At 40.2% G+C, this 23,961-nt stretch overlaps 1 protein-coding gene across 5 annotated transcripts in view; it reads left to right on the top strand.

The window, feature by feature from the left end:
• Positions 1 to 23,961, top strand: part of usp43b (ubiquitin specific peptidase 43b) — a 98,002-nt gene that overhangs the window by 16,025 nt on the left and 58,016 nt on the right. For all 5 annotated transcript variants that reach the window (XM_061711358.1, XM_061711357.1, XM_061711356.1 and 2 more), the window contains one exon: positions 20,571 to 20,674. In XM_061711358.1, the coding sequence (XP_061567342.1) occupies positions 20,571 to 20,674 (104 nt within the window). The remainder of the gene's footprint in view (positions 1 to 20,570; positions 20,675 to 23,961) is intronic.

Here is a 23,961-nt window from a genome sequence, read left to right as displayed (position 1 = left end):
GATTTAAAAAGCTGAGAGCCAGTCTAGCACTGAGGCCCTCTACTTTAAGTAAAAAACATTACAGTTAAAAACAAGTACAGGGATGTAAAGATGTGGGTCCCAGGTCCTTGTAAGATCAGCCCAGGTTGTAGAGTGGTTTTACATTGAAGCAACCCTAAATGACCCGGCAACAAGACCTGCTGCAAGGTTTTCCAAAAGAAAATGACTTTACAGACCGGGAGCTTATGTGAACTCTCCACTTACAGCAATGGACTAAATGGGCCGAAGTCTCTGGGGCTCAGCGCCAACATGTGCACGTTTATACTGATACGTCGTCAACTGGTTCAGTAAAAGAAATAATAACTGGAGCCTGAGTGCCAAAACTCGAGTATGTTTTCTCATTAAACGTAACAGTGGTTAAGTGGTTACAACGGAGGCTCAAAGTCTGCCTCACGCCTCTTGAAGATGTGAGAGATTTAACATAACACAGCAACTGAGCCGTCGCTTTCCAAAGCATTTTTGGAGATCAGTGAAGAATGATTATTTTAAAGCGGAGAAGAAAGAGGTGAGAATTGCCCACCTGCATTTAGATTACTCGCCACCATTGTGTATTCAAGGTCATATTAATGGGGGGAAATCCAATCTGAAGGCTTAAATGTTGTTCGCAAATGCACATATCCAATTTATACTTGATTTATTTTGTCTTTTGAATGAGACCTGAAACCCTTCTTTTAACTGCTCAGATGTACACTTGTCATATGTGATAAATGCAAACAGATACAAATCGTAGTTTAGGCGCGTCCCCTGTGCATGTCTGGTTCCTACTTCACTTTGGGTGCTGAAAGCAAGACAACATGCCAAATGCCAAATACCTCATCTTTCTTTTTATTTATTTAGTGATTATAAAACACAGTCTCCCAAATATACTGTACATCACAATCTGGCCTAGCACAGTATCATGACCATGAAGTTGGTATAAGTTGGTATAAATACGCAGCTAGCTGCTAGCACACTTAGCTAATGTCGCCACAGTCACCGTGATGAGGTAAGTTCTTGGCTGCTATCACATATAATGCATTATATGTGAGTAAGTGACCTAAATGACAGCCCAATAATGCATGTTTTTCTCCACCCAACCTCACATTATGCAGCATTTTCTGTGAAAGTGGAAGTGAAAGTTTTAAAAACATTCAGCCCCGCCTCCAGAGGAGAGGGGGAGAAGTCTTGATAAGGGGATGATCCCTTTAGCATTTTGGCCAAAGCTTGTCACAGAGTTTTTATTAACACCTCAGAAAACCAAAGACCTCAAAAATAAACAACTTCATGTCCAGACAGAGTTGATGAGAAGTTCTTTAAAGAATACGGGCAACCAGCAAACCACAGAAAACATCCTCCAGGTCTTCATACCTCCGCTCTGCAGCCACAACAAAATCCATCGACTCTAGCTGTTATAATCCAGGTGAAGAATTTCACTGACGATGTACAGAAGGATCATCTCTTTTCACCGAAAAACAACTGAACAATAATTGCTAAGGGTCCAGGTCTCCCACCTTCTTCTCAGTGATGCTAATTGACGTATTTAATTATAAAGATCAGCCTTTTCCTCTGACTCGTGTCCAGCACAATCATCATGAAAGCCCACTTGATTTAGTTGGTGTCGTCTCTTGTCTCTTCCCAAAGATCCTATTTTATATGTGTGAGTAATTGAATGCTGAAATGAATGTTATATCCCTACAGGGATACAAACATTGTACTGAAGTTTTAAAGGCGGTCTCTTTTCAAATATTCCAGCAGTACATTCCTGTAAGCTCACTATAGCTCACTAAGGAAGATGAGTTTGCGTTTGATCAGTGCCTCCTGCCATGCTTGTCAAGGAGCTACATATTTGATATTCATATACTCATTCATTAAGTAGACATCCTGTTTTCAAGTTTGAGATCTAGATTAGTTTTTCTTTGCTTTTGCATATGTTGTATATACCATGAAATGTGGATCAAATAATGTATGTCAATGTCTACCTTGATTCGTTACCAATGTCTTGATTCAGTTCACTTTGGCTGTTAAAAGGAAAACAACTTGCTGAAGATCTTAGCTGTGAGGCTGAGCACTTTAAAATGAATGATGACCAATATAAACAGGCGGCTTGCCAATTATGCATCTGTAAAGTTACAATCTGGCCAACCCAGTGGTCCAAAAGATATAAAATAAAATCACCTGGGTGATGTACTGATTACAGCCTCATCAATTCAAATATTAAAACAACTGACTGAATAGTGGCTCCTTTTGCAGGTTCGGTCCATTCCCTCATTACTTCCAGACAAATTAAGCAGGTAAAAGGTCTGGAACTGATGTCAAATATTAAGTTTTCAGCTACCACTATGAAGTCCAAGGAGATCTCAGTACAAGTGCATTGTCGTTATACAATATCAATCTAGAAAGGAGAAAGCAAAGAGGTGTTTTAGTACATTGTTAAAAAAAAGGGCGGGAATACCATGGAAAAAAACAAAAGTGGGTGATCACAGAAGCTCCTCCTTGAATGAAATATCTTACAAGCCATCAACAGGGGTCAAGAATATCATCATGTGTCAAACATGGTGGAGACAGTGTTATGGTAGGTGCGTCTGCCTGCCAGTGGAACAGGCTCTTTGGTGTTTATCGATGATGTGGCTGCTGACAGAAGAAGAGCATTTCTGAGGTGTGTAGCCTATAGTCTCTCAGCCAAACAGAGCAGCTTCTCAATTACAAACTGAAAGCAGATCCCCCCAAATAAGCAGCATCTGAAGGCGACTGCAGTTAAAGGGAAAGTTCGGTTTTTTACAACCTGGACCTTATTTCTGCGCAATCGGTTTGCATCCATGAAGACCGAAACAAACAGACTAAGAAACAGTTTCTATCCTTAAAGGAGCATGAGGCTCCTTTTAAGAAATGAGACTCATTAGCGCCACCCTTCGCCGCGACAGCCGTTGGGGGTACTGCAGCCAACAGCGAAGCTGGCACGGGAGAACGGGGAGAACGTGCATGCAGCGTCATGTGACGTCACATCCGCAGCCCAGCGCGGGAAATTCGGAGTCCGAATTGCAGCACATTTTGCAGCACACAGCCTGTTCAAGGCAACGGAGAGATACACTAGAGGGCTCATTCGTTTTGGTTTGGAACGCTTAATCTGACATTATTACTAGAAAACTTAAAACGTATACTAATTTTTTTCATAAATCCTGCCTCAATCCTGCCTCATGCTCCTTTAAGCCATTACCGTGCTAAGTTGACCGTGTGCACCTAGTATCGATATTGCGATCTCAGGTTTTCGTATTAACTCCAAGTAAGGGATCAGTGCGTAGCATATTTATCTTCTTTAGCACTTAATTTCGTTGTACAGCGTTTCATTGCTACAATGACAATAAAGAGTCTGATCTGATCTTATCACACCGTGTCGCTGCACAGAGCGGAGAAAAATACGCTTTTAAACGTCTCTATAGTAATCCTCCGGGTGACGTGACGGATAGTCTGCCCAGTAATTTACTAGTGTGGTTAGCAACTTAACGACTACTAAAAAACCTGTTTTCCAGCCCTGTGCAGTCCAAGTCTGACAGGATCAGAGCTGCAATCGTTTTTTAATTTATAATAATTTTTATTTTTATTTTGTTTTCAGTTTCAGTGGTTAGTTTAACAACGCAGCAGTAATCTCAGTTTTAGTTTAGATTAATTGGTTGTTTTTGGTTTAGTTTTAGTCTTGGCCAGTTTTTGAGGTATTAAATAACCGATATTGACAACAACAACAAAAATCCAAGATGAGAGAATCCATCAACAATGCCATACAGTACAAAAATCTGTTATTCTTCCCTTTGAAGAATTAGAATTAGAAAAAAACAGAAATAGCAATTAGAAAAATGAAGCTGCAAACATGAAACCAAAGTTCGTTTCACCTGCAAATCTGTGTTTTTTTAGTTCGTTATTGGATTGTTTATTTTAGTTTTTATTTAGTTTTCTTTTCATAAAAACATTTTAGCACTTTAGCCTCTGTTTAAGTCAATTGTAACAAGTCTGGACGGGACAAGAATCAAATTCAGTGCAGTGTTGTTTAATTTCTTGTATTTGGTATAAGTTTATTTATTTTTATTCAAATTGGTTCATATATGTATGAGATATAATCATTTCTATCTTGTATTATATATGTGCATGTGCATGAGTCATAAACATGATACAATATTATTATATAAAACTGCAACATCATCCATCGAACCAGAGCTCTGAATATTTATTGTAATTTTCTACCAGAGCCCCAAAGTTCATAAAATAGTATTTGGGCCAGTCGTTATGTTTAGTGCTGTGTGTTTCTTCTTCCCTTGTATTTTTACTCCGACTCCTCTGAAAGGTAAAGGGGTTTTCTGCGGCTCAGAGCCACAGCTGGAGAGCTCAGCGGTGACCGCTCAGTGTCTGGTCCTCGCTCGCCTTTCACTCCGGTCGCTGTTGATTGGCTTAAACCTTAATCTCCCTGCAAGCTGCTGATAGATGGGCAATGACAATGTTTGAGTATTAGTTCAACGTGAACTTTTATCGGCCGCGTCCAAAATCTCTTCAAATATAAAAAAGAACACATTTACAGTTTCCAACAAACAGTTGTGGAAATGTCCCCTGCATTGGTCTGCAGCTGTCAGGACTGAGTCCAAAATGATGGTGATGACTGTCAGAAACCTTGGAGCCATGCTCCCTGTCTTTATATGACTTTATATGACCATGTCCCCTTTAGCTAAAGCATTCATTGAATTACAGAGAGAATCCCTAAACCCAGTTACTGAGGTTGGACTTGAGATTGTGTTGCTTCAGGCTAAACTGTGAAAGCTTAGGGTCACTGACTGTGGCACAGAGACAATAAAGATCTGATAGTCCGACCGCCCCAGACAACACAACACCACTGGTTTACAGAACAGCTGAAGGACAATGATATAATCAATCATTTCACTCAAGTTACAGTTATCTAATTACTTTCAAAGCTGAGATAAGTAAGCAGCACATTAAAACTTGAAAGGTCATCTCTTGAGTTCTCATTTGTCTTCAAATATTCCCCTCCGCAGAATCACAGCGTGCCTCTGGGCTTTTTAAAGAGAAATGTGGTGAAATGAATTGGCTTGTTACTTTTTCAGTATAAATTATGAAATAACCTCCAAACTCCGTGCATACATGCAAACCAGAAATGGTTAAAATGATTCAGATTTGCTGAGTCAACGCTTTCTGCAGAGTGTGTCAATTCAATTCAGAATGTGATTGCTTGAAACCAGGCAGACTGCAGTGATTTAAAGAGTTGCTGATAGAAGTTATTTAAGCAGAGAGGTGTGACTGTCATGCCAATTCTGGCATTAATATATTATCTTCAATTCAACTTAATGTGCCTGTAAAACAGTCATTTTTAATCCAACTTGGCTATTAAATGCCAGGGAAGAAATGCTGACTAAGAATGTTATTTTTATAGTTTAAATGTTTTATTTTACTTCCATTTGCTGAATACTGTTATAAGATATTGATTGCTGTTTATTTTGACCATTTAGTCCCTTTGTGTGTGTCTGATGTGTCTGGTTATTTAATCCTCATCTGTGTAACTGCACTCATCAAAAGCTGGAGGATAATAATAAACCTCATCAGCTCAGGAGGTCGATCTGCCGTGAGGAGAATTAATTTCCCCCTCAGCCTCGCCTGCTGCGTTCTTAAAGGTGGAATAAATCCTCTTAAAAGTCCTGTTCACAATCAAGTGTTTTCTTGCTAGTACCTAGGAGAACGTCCTCTGTGTTTTATGTCCTTAAAAGACAGATAAACGTGGGATCAGTGAGCAGCGATCGGGTCCACCGGACCTCGTGCCCTTGTGGGTTTGTTTCATCAGTTGGTATTTATTCATTTGATTGGATTGAATTCATTTAATTACAGTGGAATGTAATAAACAGAAATTAATTGAAGTAAATGCTATTATATTTCCATTCTGTTGATTAAATATGAAGAAAATGTAAAACACATTTTGAAAAATTCATTGAAAATCAGTTGACAAACTCTTGAATAGTTGGAACAGACTGAATGAAAGCAGCAAAGATCAACATAAATGCACGAGGGTTAATATTTGCTACCTTGCTAAGACTGTACTGGTGAATCATGTTAACACAGGTTAACTCAGGGGAACTCAGGTTAATGCTCTTGGTCGTCCAGTTGAACATCCGAGAGGCTTCTTCACAGTAATGTGTCCCCCATCACACCATCTATCCGCTAATACTGTCCCACTTCTGCTGGTTTGCCTCGAGTCCAGAACACAGTCCTGCAGCCACACATCAGAGAACATGATTGACTGTGTTGCATCCTCCGAATGTCAAATGGTAGCAATGCTTTGAGCCGAATAGCATCCAAACCAGCTGAGAAAATTTTTTCAAAAGTCACAACTTAGAAAAAGCTCAGAAGAGAATGTCAAGATAGTCCAAAAATATAATTTGTCTACAACTGCATCCACAGGCTGGTACTTCGGTTGCAAAGCGCACAAACTTCAGTCACGCACATTAAGTGAAATGGTCTCACTGAGAAAAAAACAGTGTCGGATGATCATATAAGAATATATGACATCAGAGTCAAATATATATATATATATATATATATATATATATATATATATATATATATATATATATATATATATATATATATTTATATATATATATATATATATATATATATATATACAGATATCAATATACAATATATTTGAAATATATAAGAACAAGTCATATGAGATAAGTTATTAAATCAACAAGGTAAATAATTACCTGCATTCCCTATAACTAGCGCTTTAGCGCTGCCCTAGTGGCTCCTGGAGCTTTTTCAAAAATGTTTGACCTTTTTTCCCTTTTTTCTTTTTTTCTTCTTTTTTTTCTTTTTTTTCTTCTTTTTTTCCTTTTTTTCTCTTTTTTTCTTCCTTTTTCCTTTCCTTTTTAATCTCGACATTTCGACTTTTTTCTCGACATTTCGACTTTTTTCTCGAAATTTTGACTATTTCCTCGACATTTCGACTTTTTTCTCAACATTTCGACTTTTTTCTCGAAATTTGAACTTTTTTCCCGACATTTCGCCTTTCGCCATTTGCCTTCATTCTAAGGCTTATACAAGACTTTTCATTTTTTGCGGCCCCAGACATATTTGTTTTTTGTGTTTTTGGTCCGATATGGCTCTTTCAACATTTTGGGTTGCCGACCCCTGAACTAGACGACTCTGGGAGGGAACATGTCTTCGGGGCCCACACTCACCTGCTGGTCCAGGACCACAACAGATTTAGGTTACCAGTCCCTCTGGATCTCTGCGCTGAACTGGTCCCATCGTTGCTGAGGTTACTGGGAAATGCTGGGGGAAGCGGCTGCACGCCTCTACCAGTACAAGCCCTCACTACTCTGCACGGCGCTCTGGTTCCTGGCAGCGGGAGCCTGTCGGCGCGTGCTGGCCGGCTCGTCGGGGATTTCTCAGTCACCCCTGCGCCCTGCCATGCTGGCCTCGTGACAGACTAACTGTGTGACAGCCGCATATATTAAATTACCAACACTTTTTCTGAACAGGCAAACTTAAATGAATTAAAATGAAATATGCAGCGAAGAGCAGATTTCCTGAAGTAATCCCTGTTTATTACGAATCTGGCACGTCACTAAAAGATTGACTGGCTTTAATTGATGTGACTAAGTAATATCATCATAAAGTTGTTATATTGCTCCAGCATCCCGGGACCTCCTCCTGCAGCTAAAAGGCTCCGATGTGCAGCAACTTTTCTTTTTTTTGCAATGACTGTGATGTCGGCCCATCTTTTTCTTAATCTCAGCTGTGGTGTGATCTTCTGGTTCCTGCTGCATTTACAGTCGTAGTCACTCACTCCCGCTCAATATATTTCATTTTTCTACTTAATTACTTTCCTTAACTGGAAATACCAATGAATAAAAACTTCCCTTCTACTCCCATACAAGTGATTTAACTTCACCTTCTGTGAAATTTTACGTCTTTTATGACATTAACAGATAACTGGCTATGGGAGGAAACCGGTGCCCCCACAGAAAGCCCACAGCAGGAGACACATGCTTTCACACTGAGAGGCTCCCAGCCGGCTCGTAGATTCAAACCCAGAACGTTGCGCTGGCCGCTGCGCCACGTCGCTGCGCCACGTCGCTGCGCCACGTCGCTGCGCCACGTCGCTGCGCCACGTCGCTGCGCCACGTCGCCGGGCCACGCCGCCGCGCCACGCCGCCGCGCCACGCCGCCGCGCCACGCCGCCGCGCCACGCCGCCGCGCCACGCCGCCGCGCCACGCCGCCGCGCTGGCCGCTGCGCCGCGCTGGCCGCTGCGCCACGTCGCTGCGCCACATCGCTGGGCCACGTCGCTGAGCCACGTCGCTGGGCCACGTCGCTGGGCCACGCCGCTGCGCCACGCCACGCCGCCGCGCCACGCCACACCGCCGCGCCACGCCGCTGCCACAAGTTTGTGATCAATTTAGAGCCCTCGGTCCATTTCCTGGTGAGGAACAGTGAACGCCCCGGAGGGAATTAAAGCTCAAACTGCAAAATATAGTGGCAGGTAATAAAGTCTGGGCCGTTCTTGCAGTCAGTGTCTACCTGCTGAGATTAAATACAGCAGTGCTCAGAAAACTGGAACGGTGGAGGAGACAAAAATGTAGAGGGACCCAGACTGGCCGTTTATCACTGTAATTGCATAATCGGAAGCCGTGCCTTTTAGCCGTCTTAGTCAGCATCCTTTATTTCTGAGGTCAGATTATTTAGACTGTTAACAAAAGACTTTGGGCGAAGTTGACACCCTGTTCCCCATCACTTTGCAGACTCAGCTTATGATATGACTTATCGATATGAACTCAGACCAGCTTCACTTCGTCTGGCCCAATCCCTTCCGATTCCTCCAGGAAACAATATGCTTCAATTATTTTCAGGCGACACTTTGAATTTATGACCTTGAAATGTCAAAAGGAATCGATACGTGTTTGAGAACTGTGTCTGTAGCTCAGGTTTTAGACAAGATTGTCCTGGAATCGTAGAGGTCGACTCCTCTGACCACGTTCTCAGCTATTCCCGTCGCTGTATAACTCTGCTATAATAATGTGAAAGACAGCTTGTACCCAGAACACCACAACCAATATAGGCAGATCAATGAAGCTGGATGTCTCTGGAAAGTGGGAGGGAACCGTTCCCTCGTGGAGGCAGAGATGCCACCAGAGAGGTACACTTAAAGCAGATGGAAACGCCACTGCTTTTACAGTGTTAGTCTCAAAGCCCTGCAGGGAATTTAATTGATTGGCAGAGATTGAAAGACTGACGAGTGACTTTACGATCACCACGGGGACAGGGATTCATTACGTTGTTTGTTTTTTGGAAGAGGGAGGTCAGAACGGGTCCATGGAGCCGTCACAGGGCTGGGCCTGGGATGTACTGCCATTCCAAGTAGCACTTTTCTTTGGCGGACTATAAAAGCTCTGACATAATTACAAATACAGTTGCAAGAGAAGTCTGTAAACACTTTAAAATTGACTGGTTTATCTGGTTTACTGGTTAATTTACCAATAAATTATCTGATCTTCATCTCAGTCACAACAACAGACAAACATCTGCTCCTGCTGACGCTGCCCACGCCTCACAGAGAGGGGATCTCTGAAGACGTTTGAAGAAGTTTGCTAACATGTTAGGCTTCCATCAGTGCACAGTTGGACACGTTTAGTCATGAAATGAGAGCAGAACAAATTTGAATGTAAACTATTCGCAGAGCAACATTTATTTGGCGTCCATGAAAATGTTCAAAATCTAGTAGGACTCGTGTAAATGAGGACGTGCACATAAACATTGCTTGTCATTCTCAGAATTTTTTGACATGAATGCCTCTATTTTCACAATATATAACACATTTATCTTAATCAAAAGGCATTTAGCATATTTAAGCTTTAGATGGAGTTTCTTAAAATGTCAGTGGGTTGATTCAGTTGATTGGACGTGCTGACAGACACCCACGCAGAAATGTGGCTGTGCACCAGTGAAGGTTAGGTGGCTACACTCTGCTCTTTATACCCAGGAGGGTCTGCAAAATGATATTCCTTTACTGTAACTCGCACAACATGATGGTGAAACAAGGCCTCCAGCGCCAGTGATCCCTGACGCACATGAGCACCTGAAGAACCAAGTCACAACACCTCTGATGAAGATGCTTGGACACGCCAGCAACTTAAGCCGGGCAGACACTGTGAGATTGTCGGCTCGTTTTGAACCGATTTTCCACTTGTGTGACTATTTTTTGGATCGGGCCAGATTTCGACCCAATCGTTGCTCGTGCCTCGTGCAGTTTACGTGGGGTAATGACGAGAGAGTAACACCGCACGACGAGCTCCCGATCACAAATCGTGCGCTCGCATGAAAATCAAACGTGTTTGAAATCCTGGTCGCTCCTCGTGAAGGAATCACAGTTGAAGCAGCTACAACCCGATTGGACTCATCCTTTCACAGAGAGCATGCTGATGTCACGTCAAAAACTATTATTTGTAGTTTAAAGTGTTGCAAATTGACATTACAAATCATGTTTTAATACCAGAAAAAAAGACCGCATTTCCCACGTCTGCCCAGCAAATTCTTTGTCCAATCACGACATTGTCTAATCTTTTTTCATTTATCGCCACACAGAATGGCACAAATTGTGGCAACGCGTTTGTTTTTGCTGAGCATATTGTTTCCCACTTCGGGGTTCCTCCTCTTCCACTTCTTTTTGACGTTGCAGTTCCAGTAACAGAAGTCCGACGTGAGTATTATGAACGTATAGTGTGAGCAGACAGAGCATCAGAGCAACGGGTCATACAGTGTGAGACCATAAATCATGGGCTGTGAACTTTTGAACTCAGCGATCTAGTCGTGCAGTTTGAGATGGGGCTGAATCAAACGATTTAAAATATCGCACAGTGTATGCCCAGCTTTACTGAAAGGTTCTACATAAGTGGTTTCCTTCGACTGGCACTGGTAGGGTACTTAAACAAGTAATTTGTATGTGATGGAACACTTGTCCTTGTTAATCATGATAATAATCCGTGAATAATTCCAATTTGTGAAGATATACACAATCAAATCCAATTTTTTAGCAGCGTTCATGGATCCAAAGTTTTTAGAAAGGTTGTGGTGGAGGGAGCATCATGATTTGGTCATGCTTTGCTGCCTCGTAACTCGCCGTCATTAAGGGGAAAATGAATACTCAAGTTTCACAAAATATCCCACAGGTTAATGTCAGAGTCATCTGCCAGCTGAAGGTGTGGAGCAGAGGGATTAAAACCTTAAGAATCAAAGTGAACCCCCCTCAGAAAGCTTTTTGAATTGCCCAGATTTGAACCTCAGAGATGCTATGGAATTACTTCAAGAGAGCAGATTCCGCCGGGCGTCCTAGGAATGTGTCTGAGCGTGGTCCAAAACACCTCCTGAAGGTTGTGCATCTCTGATCCTGATGTACTAAAAGCTCTTGTATGACGTCGGCGTCGACAACAGAGCTTCAACCAGCTTGTAACTCAGTGTTCACCTGATTATTCCTCCTTGATTTAATGCTTAACCCTTTCAAGGCACTAAGGCTCGGGTAAAAATGACCCAAGCCAGAGCGAAGGCCCTCAGTTCTCTGACATTTAATGTCACGTTAAGACAGAAAACCAGTCTTTTCTAAGATGAAAATTACTTTTTCTTTTGTCTCTGCACAGTAGTGTATTCACACAAATGTACTTTCACAGTTGTGAGGTAGAAGCAGTTATTGTTCTGCATGACCTCACAGTAATCACAGTCCCAGCTGAGACACGTGTCTGCAGGGCCCGTTTGCCCAATCCTCTTGACCCGTTCACCAAAACTATAGAGCAGAATTGTTCTGGTGGATCCCAGTGTAAAACTCAGCATTCATACAGATGCAATGCTGAGGTCAGTTTAAGTTCCTGCACTGGTCTCTTTGCATGTCCATAAAAGAAAGTCAAGCAGCGTTTGCTGGTCGGTGCTAATCGGCCGGGCCAGAGAGAGAAGCCTGCAGCATCAGTATTATTTATTGACTCTTTGTAGAGAGGTAACCACAAGAAAGCATTCTGCGCTGAGGGAGGCTGTCCATTATTTATCAACACCCTGTATGTCAGCTGAATACACTATTTAGTCAATAACTCCTGCTCTCACTCTACGCCCATCTGCCCGTCAGCGAACACACACACTCATCCTCTTTGCAGATGCCCCAGTTTCTCGTCTCTCCTTCGCTGACCCTCTCCGTTACGATCACCGTGGGGATCAAGGTGCTGTTGGTTGCATGTTCTCAATCACTTCACCGAAGTGCTTTCTGCAGCCGCTGTACATGTCCATCCCCACGCGTGTGCGGTTCCGCGGCTTCTTTGAATTATTCATATGGGGGCCATTACTGGGATCTGCCTGCCCTCACGTCCCTAAAAACCCATCAGGGTGAGGGTGGTCTGTGAAGACGGATATTTTCTGGGATTTCTTCCCCTCACTAAAGCGAGAGTGCCGAAATGTCTTTATGCTGGTTTGACTTGCAGAGGTGAATCACTCCGTGCAACATTTTTTTGGAGTGAATTATTAAAACTCCAGTGGTGGGACGTTGTGCACCATTAATCTGCGCCGGTTCAGACTTCCATGTTGGAGTACTGACGTCCTGGAGTCAACAGTCCTGGATTTAACAGACCTGGGAGTCCACTAGTGTTCAGAGTGTCCTCCTCATCGCCCCGTCGCTGCTGAAACCAGTGAAGGCTGGGTCAAAGGTTCCTAAGTCCTTATATATATATATATATATATATATATATATATATATATATATATATATATATATATATATATATATATATATATATATATATATACACACATATACTGTATACAGGACTGTCTCAGAAAATTAGAATATTGTGATAAAGTCCTTTATTTTCTGTAATGCAAAAATGTCATACATTCTGGATTTATTACAAATCAACTGAAATATTGCAAGCCTTTTATTATTTTAATATTGCTGATCATGGCTTACAGCTTAAGAAAACTCAAATATCCTATCTCAAAAAATTAGAATATATTCTGGGAATCTTAATCTTAAACTGTAAACCATAATCAGCAATATTAAAATAATAAAAAGCTTGCAATATTTCAGTTGATTTGTAATAAATCAAGAATGTATGACATTTTTGTTTTTTTAATTGCATTACAGAAAATAAAGAACTTTATCACAATATTCTAATTTTCTGAGACAGTCCTGTATATACACACATATATACCAGTATATATTTTTTTTTGTATACAGTATATAATTATAACAAACATCTCATCGTAAAAAAGCCCTCTGAACCAAAGAAAAATACCTTTTTGTCAGATAACAGATTTGTTGTCCATTTAATTATATTATTATTTTAAAAATATATCAAATGTCTTATGCAATAGACATTTGGGCTCATCAAGATCAAAAGTTTGGTACCTTTCTTCAAGCTCTGGCCTCCTTCTGACGGTGGTGAGGCAGCGTGCAGCTCCAGCCCGCTGTGCAGATGCATGCTGTATCTTCGTCATTCATCTAAATCCTGCAGAATCAATTACATCATTGTAAGGTTCCAGGTTCAGGGATTCGGGTTTTAATTTTCTCCCCTCTCCTCAGCCTCTGGCATAGCCCTCTCCCCCGGAACTTAGGCACAGATAAAAGTTGTTTTGGTGGTTGGACATTTACAGGATGTGTCTATATTTCATTGTGTTTGTAGATTAGCTTCAGGTTTGTTCTTTTTGAGTTAGAATCTCTTTTCATGATCAGTCAATAACTTTTGTGTTATTGACTGATCAGGAGTTGGTTACATCTCCTTTTCTTGGGCTGTGAAGGCTGCAGCTGGTGGATTTGTGGCAGCCTAGCTTCATCCTGAGATTCATCACATGGCTGGCAGTCGGTGGTCTTGGCGGCTGAACTGTGATCCTCCAGAAGGAAACAAGTAAACATGAGCAGAAACGCGTCTCCATCCGTCCACCCATGAATCCATGTCTACTCCAGTCTCTCTCAGGGTCACGGGGGGTCTGCTGGAACGCATCCCAGCAGTCGCTGCATGAAGGGCAGGGCAGGAGAGTGTCTCTGTGTCCTCTAATGAACTAGATAACAACAACACAAGTGAACTTACTATATCAGGCTCCATTCTTCAAGACAGCTGAGAAACTGTGTCTGTCAGCGCTAGGGGTGGGTATTGGGAAGGACCTCACGATACGATACGCATCACGATACTTGAGCCACTATACGATACACATTGCGATATCCCGATTATGCGATATCCCGATTATTATATTCTACATAGTTCACCGAAAAATTTAAAAATGCATTACACATCTTAAAAATATGTACATCAGATGATAGTGATGGATCTTAAAATCCGAGTTGCATGTTCATCAGATTATAGTGACAATTCATGGGACAAACTGAGTCAAAACAATGTTTTATTATAACTATACAAGCTAAAGTTACAACTTATTTGTATATGTTTTTCATATTATTTACATAATATGAAATTAACATTACATTTAGTATGAGGTTGCTTTAATTATGTGGCAAATGATAATAAACACAAGAAAGATGGGTACTAAAACCAAGGACAGGCAGAGTGATCAGTCAGTATAGATATAAATCCATAAATAAATAAACCTCTGTCCATTATTTTTCATTTTTTAAGGACAGGCAATTGTCTTATATAAAAAATAAATTATAAAATGAAATAAAACGTTAAATAAAACCTGAGCTCAGTGCAGGGCCCTCCCAGGGTTGGTAGAGAGTGGCAATGCCCAGGACTGTCACTTAGGTAGGAGCACTGGGTGATATAATGGGAAAAAGATCGGGGATAAAAAAAAAAATAAATAAAAAAAAATCGATAATCAAATTTTGAATATCGATATTGAATCGGCTGGAAAAGTATCGCGATATATTGCCATCGATATTTTTGCCCACCCCTAGTCAGCCCTGCTAGATTGCAGGGCTGGCACAGGTGACCTAAAAGGACATTTGGGGAAGACGAGGCTCTCTTAAACGTCTTTGAGGTCTAAGACGGTGTTCATCATAGTCCTCCGAAGGAAGCAGGTCCTGAATTTTGACTTATAGTTTCTGAGAAAACAACATTCACCAAAGTAAATGAATGAATGAATGAATTTTTATTTCGAACAAAAAAATAAAAATAAAAAGTAAACAGTAACATCATATCTTCATTCACATATGTTTGAAAAAAGGAGTAGGAAGAAGTGTATACTTTTCCCTAGTTCCTACCCCTTTATAATTCTATGAATTTACATTATTGTTAGTATTATATCTACACAATATCCATATACATATAGTCTATATAAATACTACATACACATGCCTATTACTACATAATTATCCATATAAGTATATAGAAAATATAAATATTACATAAATATTATATCGATGTATAGAAAATACAAATATTACATAAATATTATATCGATGTATAGAAAATACAAATATTATATAAATCTATATAAATATACACTATATAAACTACATAAATATCCCTATAAATATACATATGCTACCTACTGTACCTAATAAATATATACCATATATTAAATAATTATAACTATCCCTCTCAACATATAATATATACTACATAAATATCCACATAAATATCTAAATATATCTTAAGCAAGTATAATATACCTTTTTCCCTATTTTATTTATTCTCACACTCCTCGTTAACCTATTTTCTTTTCCATATACCTGTTCATAAATAATTTTTTGTATCTGTTTTTAAACAGATTTACTTTGTTTCATTTCCTGCTCCAAATTGTTCCACAGAGTCACTCCACAGTTCCATATGCACATGCTGCACATTGTTGTTCGTACTTTATGTTTTCTAAAATTTAGTTCTCCCCTTAGATTATAGCCCCTTTCTCTCTCTGTGAACATTCCTCTGATATTTTTTGGTAGTAGATTATTCCTTGCTCTGAACATTATTTGCACTGTTTTGTATTTAACCAGATCCATAAAGGTTAGATTAGAAAAGAAGTCTAGATGATGTATTTTTCTTTTGATTTGTTGTTTTTCCTCATTTAAAACTATTACCAGTATTTTGAACCAGTTTGTGACAAAGCCCTGCAGAACTAGTGCAGAGAAAACTCAGGGCAGCCGCAGAGAGGCTCATAAACGACGAGCTTGCCCCACATTACCTGCCACCTGAGTTAAGTAACCACCCGCGTTGAGATGCCGTTCCTGTCGGGAATCATGTCACAGCGCTTCAGTCTGGGCTTGTAACAAGGTTCAAGTATGGCACTGGCATTTTTTATACCTTTCATAATGGTTTTTGAATAGCTTAGAGCAGGGGTGTCAAACTCATTTTGCTTGGCGGGCCGGATTTGACCAATTTTTTTCTCGCGGGTCGCACGCTCAAAATAACAAAAACGGTGCGGAAAAGTTTTTCTCTAATTCTTTCTTTTTTTTACTATTGTTATCTAATCCAATATCAGTTTAGTTAATTTTAAAGGAAATATGCACTTTGTTTACACTCTAATTATGTAAAATATATTTCTTCAGGATCTTTTCTTGAAATTTCTCATTTTTTTTTCAAATTATGTCAGATACTTTTAATATAATTTTACAAAGATAAACAGAAACAAGTATGTTTTTTTTATATTTTGCTTTTTTATAGGAAATTTAATTAAAAGCAAAATCTTTCTTATTACATCCGAGAGTGTTTCTTTGTGATTTAGAGATTTTTCCAGTACAATTAAGTGTATTTATTTTTTTTAATTGGCGCGGATATTTACGCCAGTGTGCCGAAAAAGTCAGCACTTCTTTTTTAACTGTTTTACTTTGTCACTATCCTCGTATTCAAAACTGAAATTCTCAGAATAAATATCTTCTATCATCTTTTTTAGCAGTGATATTTTTCCTGCAAAAATATATAATAGTAGTCAGTTAATAAAAATAAACGACCGTCTACAAAGAAATAAAATCGGCAAATGCATTCTAGAAAACCAAAAAAAATTCGAAAACGGCTCTATTTGTGGAATAACAATGTATTTGTAGAAGAAATAGATTATCGGATATGCTGCAATTCATGGCAATTATTTATGTCTTCCTTTTTAGTAAATTAACATTTTGTTTTTTTGCGTTGGAAACTTCTCGCGGGCCGCATGAAAACCTCTCTCGGGCCGCATGCGGCCCACGGGCCGCACATTTGACACCCCTGGCTTAGAGTCACTATCACAACAAAAGAAGCTACTCTTGGCTCCTTCAAGACAAACTAATCAGCAGTGGCCATGTCTGCCATCAGAGGCCAACACGCCACCCAGGTCAGGGCTGAACATTAACAGGATGGTTATTTACTGCTGGTAAAACAGGTTTACTCTGGACCAGATGCTGCTCATTACAGCCCATCTCACAAATAGGTAAATACTCAGCAGTTTCATCCATCCAGCCGTAACTTCCACTTAACCCAGTAATTAGGAAACGTTTTACAAGTGTATACATACAATTATAGACTTTAAATGTACTAAACAGAAAAGGTGCATGTGTGAGTTTACCTGTGTACTTCATTTGCAGAAGAGGAGAAAGAAATGCTGTTTTGTTTCTCTCTCTCTCTCTTTTTCCAGCTTGTTTCGTAACATTTTTATCAGGTTAAAGTTGGCAAATTAGTCTGACAGGTGATTTCAATGATAGCATCTCCATTTCAGACTGGCACGTGGCATCTCAGGGGAGGCCTGCTGATCTGTCGGGGTCGTTTCACAACTGGTAAAACTATTTCTTGGACCGGCAGCAGTTGCAGCCTTCGCCATGGGAACTGATACCTGGCAACAGCCTTTCAGATCTCTGAGTTCTTATCAGAGCAGCATGTCAGTGGGCATGTAAAGCTTCCCCTCCTCCTCAGCGAGCCTCCGCATCCCAACAGCTGCTGTTAACACGCAGATGACACCTTGCAGACTATTGACTCGGCCCGGATTTCTGAGAGGTGATAAGAATAACTGGGTCTGCACTCAGTGGCCTCCGTCTTGTTTCGTTATCTCTCCGTAAAGATAACTCTGGAATCCATTACCGAGCATGTGGAAAGAAGAGGGGGAGTGGAAAGCTTATGCATCTGTTCTTTTGATTTGAGAAGCCATAACATGTTCATTTTCAGTGTTTGGTACCTCTAGAGTAGCTTTGCACCTAACGAAACTCCAACCGAGTGCAACTACTTTAAATGATGAAGACCGAAAAACCACAAGTGGAGAAGTGTTCTCTGAACTTTGTCATTGCATCTGCCCGATGAAGCATGTGCATCAGGGGTTTCTGGTTTTGTTCTCATGCTTCTGAAGCTCTTATCCTTTTAAATTAGTAGACTAAGGGTCTGAGAGTGTTGGATAGAGCACATAACTCCTCTGGCCCTCGATGCTCTTCACACTAATCTTGCAGATGCACATCCACCACTTCCTTCTCCTCCTTAGAAATTCCAGACTTCCTTTCAGCTTCATTGGTGACGGGAGGTCATGGTCGAGTCGCCAGCCTGGGAACAGAGGCCGCCGGTGCGGGACCGGGACATCTGAGGAATAGTTAATAGACTGAGAGTGTGTGTAAACAGAGAAAGCCTAGAAGAATGCAGTTCCCTTTGGCCAGGTCAGGCCGGCGTAAAGGCACAGCCGAAATGATGCATACTTGAGTACTTGAGTACTTGAGTACTGAGTTGAATACATGCATTTTTGCATTTCAGACGTGTAGCATGCTCCAAAAAAAAAAAAAAGTTGATACGGGGAAAATTTAAGAATAAATAAACAAAACCAGACATGATTATTTCATTCAGGTGAGGTAAATTTGGTGTAAAATATGATTCTTTGAAGAGTAAATATCGGAAGATGGGAGCCATTTTCCCAACAAATGTATGAGAAAATAATTGAATAAAAAAAAGAAAGAAAACAATGTTCTTCAAAGTAGGGTTGGTACAGATTTCCGTAGTTGTGATAAAGCATAAAACTGTGAGACTCTGCAACTATAATGTCTTTACATATATGAAAATGTCAATTGCCAACATAACACAGATGGTTTACTTTCTAAAACCGTTGAGCTTGTAGTGGAGTATAGTAGAGTGTAAACTTGTAATAACACTATCAGTCAGAAAACATGTACAAGCAAAGTATGGCATTTTAAGATATCCAAGGACTCTGCAGGAGCTACAGTGTACTAAAGAAGAGCGCACAAGCCTAAGCAGGACCCCTCTAGACACCTTTGATTACTTTGAGGAAATGATGTCAAGCTCCACAGTACGGAGCTCCACTTACAAATGCTGCTCCAAACTTTGTCGACCAAAACAGCAGCATGCATCAACGTATCAGGGCTGAACCATCACATGATGGACATGTCTCCTGTGGCCAGACAAATCCTTATTCCAGAGCTTTAATGTGGGAAACGGGTGCATGTACTCTGTGATGTTTTGGGGTTTGATCAGTGAACATCGTTAAGGTCATTAACACTTCTTTTATGGTAAAAATAAAGAAGAGAAGTGTAGATATTAGAGTGACATATGCTGCTTTCAAGACCGCATCCTTCCAGGGATATCCAGACATTTCTGAAACACTTTTGCACACACATTCTGCACACGTTACAGAGGCCGTGACGGAGGAAGAAGAGGGTACCGGTACTGGACGGGTCCACAAGACAGATGTGTTTCAAAATACTGAAGCAAAACAATGTAACAAAAACAGAGCAATAAAACATATTTGCAGGAAGAACGGGACAAAATAACAACTAATGCTTTTAATTCCTTGATATTCTCCAAATAACTTTAAATTCTGATAATTAAATAAAAAGAGTCTGAAATATAAAATAGTTTCCAGGATAAGCTCCAATAAGCAACTGTGACTCATGGAGGTGGAGATGTTATGTCTGGGGTTGTACATCCCTGATTTAATTATGAATTACAGCTCTATAAAGTATGAAAGCGTGCCCGGAGATAATGTGTTGTTCATCTACAAACTGGTGGGTAGTTTTAAAAACGTCCTACACCATTTCTTTTTATACTGAATGACTGATTTTTATCTGGACGAGCTGTTTGAAGCAGGATCAAATATTTATTCATTCAAATATGATTTAACTTTCTTGGGATTTTAATTCATTAGATTTTATTTCTTAAATGTCACATGATTAGTGCACTATTATCCAATGTTGTGCATATTATTAAAAAAGTCAATCTGGTAATTAGGTTTAGTAACGATGAAAACGGTCTCATATATAGCAGTGCCATTAGCGCACAGCAGCGTTTGTCAGCCCCGCTTGACCTTACAAGTCTTTCTTTCACTGATCAGACTCAGTTTTTTCTCGTCTTTATTTGCCTCTCTGTAGTTGGGGAACATATAAAAGAGCGGAGGGGCCTCTCTGTGGGTTACATGAAGTCATTGCTTTCTCCCTCTTTTCAATATGATTTTATCGCAAAGAAAAAAATGCATGATGTGCTAAAACTGCTTTCCACAGGGGAAAGCGTCCTGCCTCGTCGATTACATCTGACGACGTCAGCATTGAATGATAGATGTTTTGAAGAATGTGGTTGCCGTTGTGCTCTGTGATCACGCTCAGCCTGGTCTGTGCTGCAGGGTCCCGGTGGAGGTGAGGAGGTGGCGTATCCTGATCCCATCCAGTCCCAGCAGCCCAACGTCCAGCACAGCTTCGTCCAGGAACATTTCCAGGCGCAGTATAAGTGAGTTTACTCTGTGAACACGCCACTCTCACATCTGCCTGTAATTAAATCTGCAATAGCAACAAAGGAGCAGCAGGGCTCTTGCGTGTTGTCGGACTGCTCTGTGGTTTTCTTTGGGCGCCTCCTATCGTCATGTGATCATGTGAATGTCTAAGTGACTGATGCCTCCCCTGATTTTTTATTGTCCAAGTGTAAACCAGTGCAACCAGGAACAGACACTCTGTCATACACCTCTTGATGACGGATAGTTGTTTGTTTTGTTTTATTAAAAATAAAATGGCATCAACAGATTTCGAGTGAGATACAAGTCACGTTTCCATTAACACCAGAAAACATCTGTGATTGAAACACCTAGAATAAAAAGAAAACCTGTCAAATATCGCAACAACCTTTTTATGCTATCACAGATGGTTTTTCCCGATGTGTTGACAGTCAGCGGAAGTATAATGAAAGCACTTTTTGACTCACATTTGCCTCCAGCATCCCTGGATCTGACATAGTCGGTCACATGACGAGACCAAATTACCAGAAGGAAAGCAAAATAATGCATTTTGTGTGGACAGAGGAGGAGACAGATTTGTTTTAGCTTATTTTATTGATTATCCACTGTCTTCGTCTTCTGTTGACTATTTTCTCAACAGCGGGAGTGGCTGGCGCAATAATTTCTCAAACACTAAAGATGTCCAGAGCTTCTTCTTTTTTATTTTGAAGGGGTGTCTCGCAGGTGTCTCGTTATGTATGAAGGCTTACAGTATGAGAGCTATATGAAGAAATAAACCCTTGGATTGGAGGTAAAACGTTTTATACGTCAGAATTTCTGACTTTATGACACAACATAAAAAAGTTACAATGTTGGTGGGTGGTTTTTCAAATTTCTTCCCTTTTTATTTACGTTAATAAATGCTGCGTATAAGGCTAAAGCCTTTAAACAGAAGTGCTTATTTTTTCGATCACAAGTTAAGGAACCAGTTCAAATTCACCATTGAATTCATTCAAAGTCTAATTTTATATTTTAATTGGTACTCATCCTAAAAACACTGGAACATGAATTTTTGTCCATAAAACATGTTCAGACTCATTGCATTAGGCCATATTTATTTATTTAATTATTTTTTTTTATAAAAATCAAAAAGGAGAAAACTAATCTGGATAATATCAGGCGACACTTTCCTGCTTCTCTAGGATGTAAGTGGTTGAAGTTGCAGCCAGATGCTGATCAGCAGGTTGGGTGTGCAGGTCTCATACAAACAGAAATGTTGGCAGTTTGCTGGTCTGGAGAATTTAGGTTTCTATTAACACATGACCTACAGGGAAATACATAAGTAGTGGACTTAGCCAAGCTTTTGCACCTGCATCACAATCTTGAAAGAGTTATAAAACCACTTTCTATCAATTTGGACTTTAATGTTGCACAGAGAGAAAGATTATTTACAAGAGGAAAGAATTTAAGACGACGGCCAGTCTTCCCATGATTGATAACTCAGTGAATTCATCCCGGGATCAGATCATGTAATGCTCAGAAAAAGTTACCCAAGATAAAAGAAAAGGCTGGGCTCCTCTACCGGGGGCACGGGGCACGTGAGATGCAAACGTGTTGCCAGTCTGAAAGCACACAGAAGAACATCTTAGGTTTCTAAAAAGGGCAACAGCCCAGACCACAAGACGCCTGGAACGATGCTCTTTGGACAGATGAGACCGAAGGAGAGCTGTTTGGCCTTAATGCCCACGTTTTTGCACAAGCCAAGCACAGCGTTTCAGCAGAAACACCCCATACCCACCGTCTCTGAAAGGGTGACGACATGGGCTCCTTTTGCAGCCACAGGACCTGAGCACCTTGCAGTCACTGAGCTGATGGGTCATGCAACAGATCCAAGACTAGGCCGCACCAAAACCTTGATTCTTCACATTTTCAACAACATCCTAGCCGGTGTGCTTCAAATCAAAACCTAGACCTCGACCCAGATGAAATGCCGCCATGGGACCATGAGATTTTTGCGTAAACTCAATGACCTGAAGCAATGTTAAAGGAAGAACTGGTCAAAACTCTTCCAAAATGATGTGAGACGCTGACAAAGTCACATAAGAATGACTACTTCAAGGCATTTTTAGCTTTTTCATTGATAATTTCCATAACACTGTCAACAACAGTTGTCATATTACCAACGACATTACATTTCAAACTTTCAAACTTACCCCTCCACCTTTTTTAATCCTTCTATTTACATAATATAACTCATATCCATCTGTCTGAAATTAATCCATATCCCCTCCTTCAACCATGTTTCTGACACTGCAATTATAATAAAACTCTTTCTGAACTGTTTTAAGTAATATTTTATTTTTAATAAGTTACAATTTATACTTCTACTGTTGAAATGGATGATAGACATTCATGACTACTTTATCGTTAAATTGCTCATCAGTGTAATACTCACATTTGTTGTTAACAGGAATGAATATGTTTTTGTTTGTACCCTTATCTAAATCATATATTTTACTCTCTAAATCTGCATCTAAGTTTGTATATGCATTCATGTTCCAGTATATGCATATATTCTGTATCCAGTATTACTGCTAAAGAAGCTAATATGTCATGTTAGTACTGAGTATTCCCCACACACTTTCTTTCTGGTATCCATTTTTGGCCCAGTGAAAAGTTATATTTTGTTGTTCGCCTGAGTTTGTATTTGATCAGATGATTTTTCATGATGTTTTTAACACAAAAGTATCAAAAGCGGGAGTTGTGACTCTTGTAGACTCTTATCTGTGTTGTAAATCCACACATACCGTACCGTTACTCGTCTTGTGAGCTGTGTTTACTATACAAAAGCTGTTCTGTCGCGTCTTCAGGTGGTCTTAATGTTGGCCCGCAGCAGAAAGGTCACAGATTAAACAAAGCCCACACACACGCAGTCCGATCTCACACACTGTGTGGAGAGATGGCTGAAGTTACACCTGTGTACAGTCGGGGCCACATCACACCAGTAACCTTAACACTTCAAGGGGACTGCAGTGTAGTTGCTAAAGATAGCAGATGTGATGAAGAGGCCATTACTTCTTTAAAAAAAAAAAAACAGGAGCAGAGCTTGAAAGATGGTTAATGTTAACACACACATGCTTTCTCTCTCTCTCACACACATCAGTAATTACCAAGCAGACAACAGACAACCTCTTTGGCTCTTTTCTGTATTGTTTTGTCCCTAAATTGACTTACAAGGATTTTTTTTTTACTTCCTGGTGCTATTTTATGAATAGCCTTCACCAAACAGCTGGATATCCTCATGACT

Source organism: Cololabis saira, chromosome 21 (assembly GCF_033807715.1).
Source record: "Cololabis saira isolate AMF1-May2022 chromosome 21, fColSai1.1, whole genome shotgun sequence".
In the NCBI taxonomy this organism is placed as follows: Eukaryota; Metazoa; Chordata; class Actinopteri; order Beloniformes; family Belonidae; genus Cololabis; species Cololabis saira.
The sequence above is the reverse complement of the archived record's forward strand: the minus strand, read 5'-3'. Positions and strand labels throughout refer to the sequence as shown.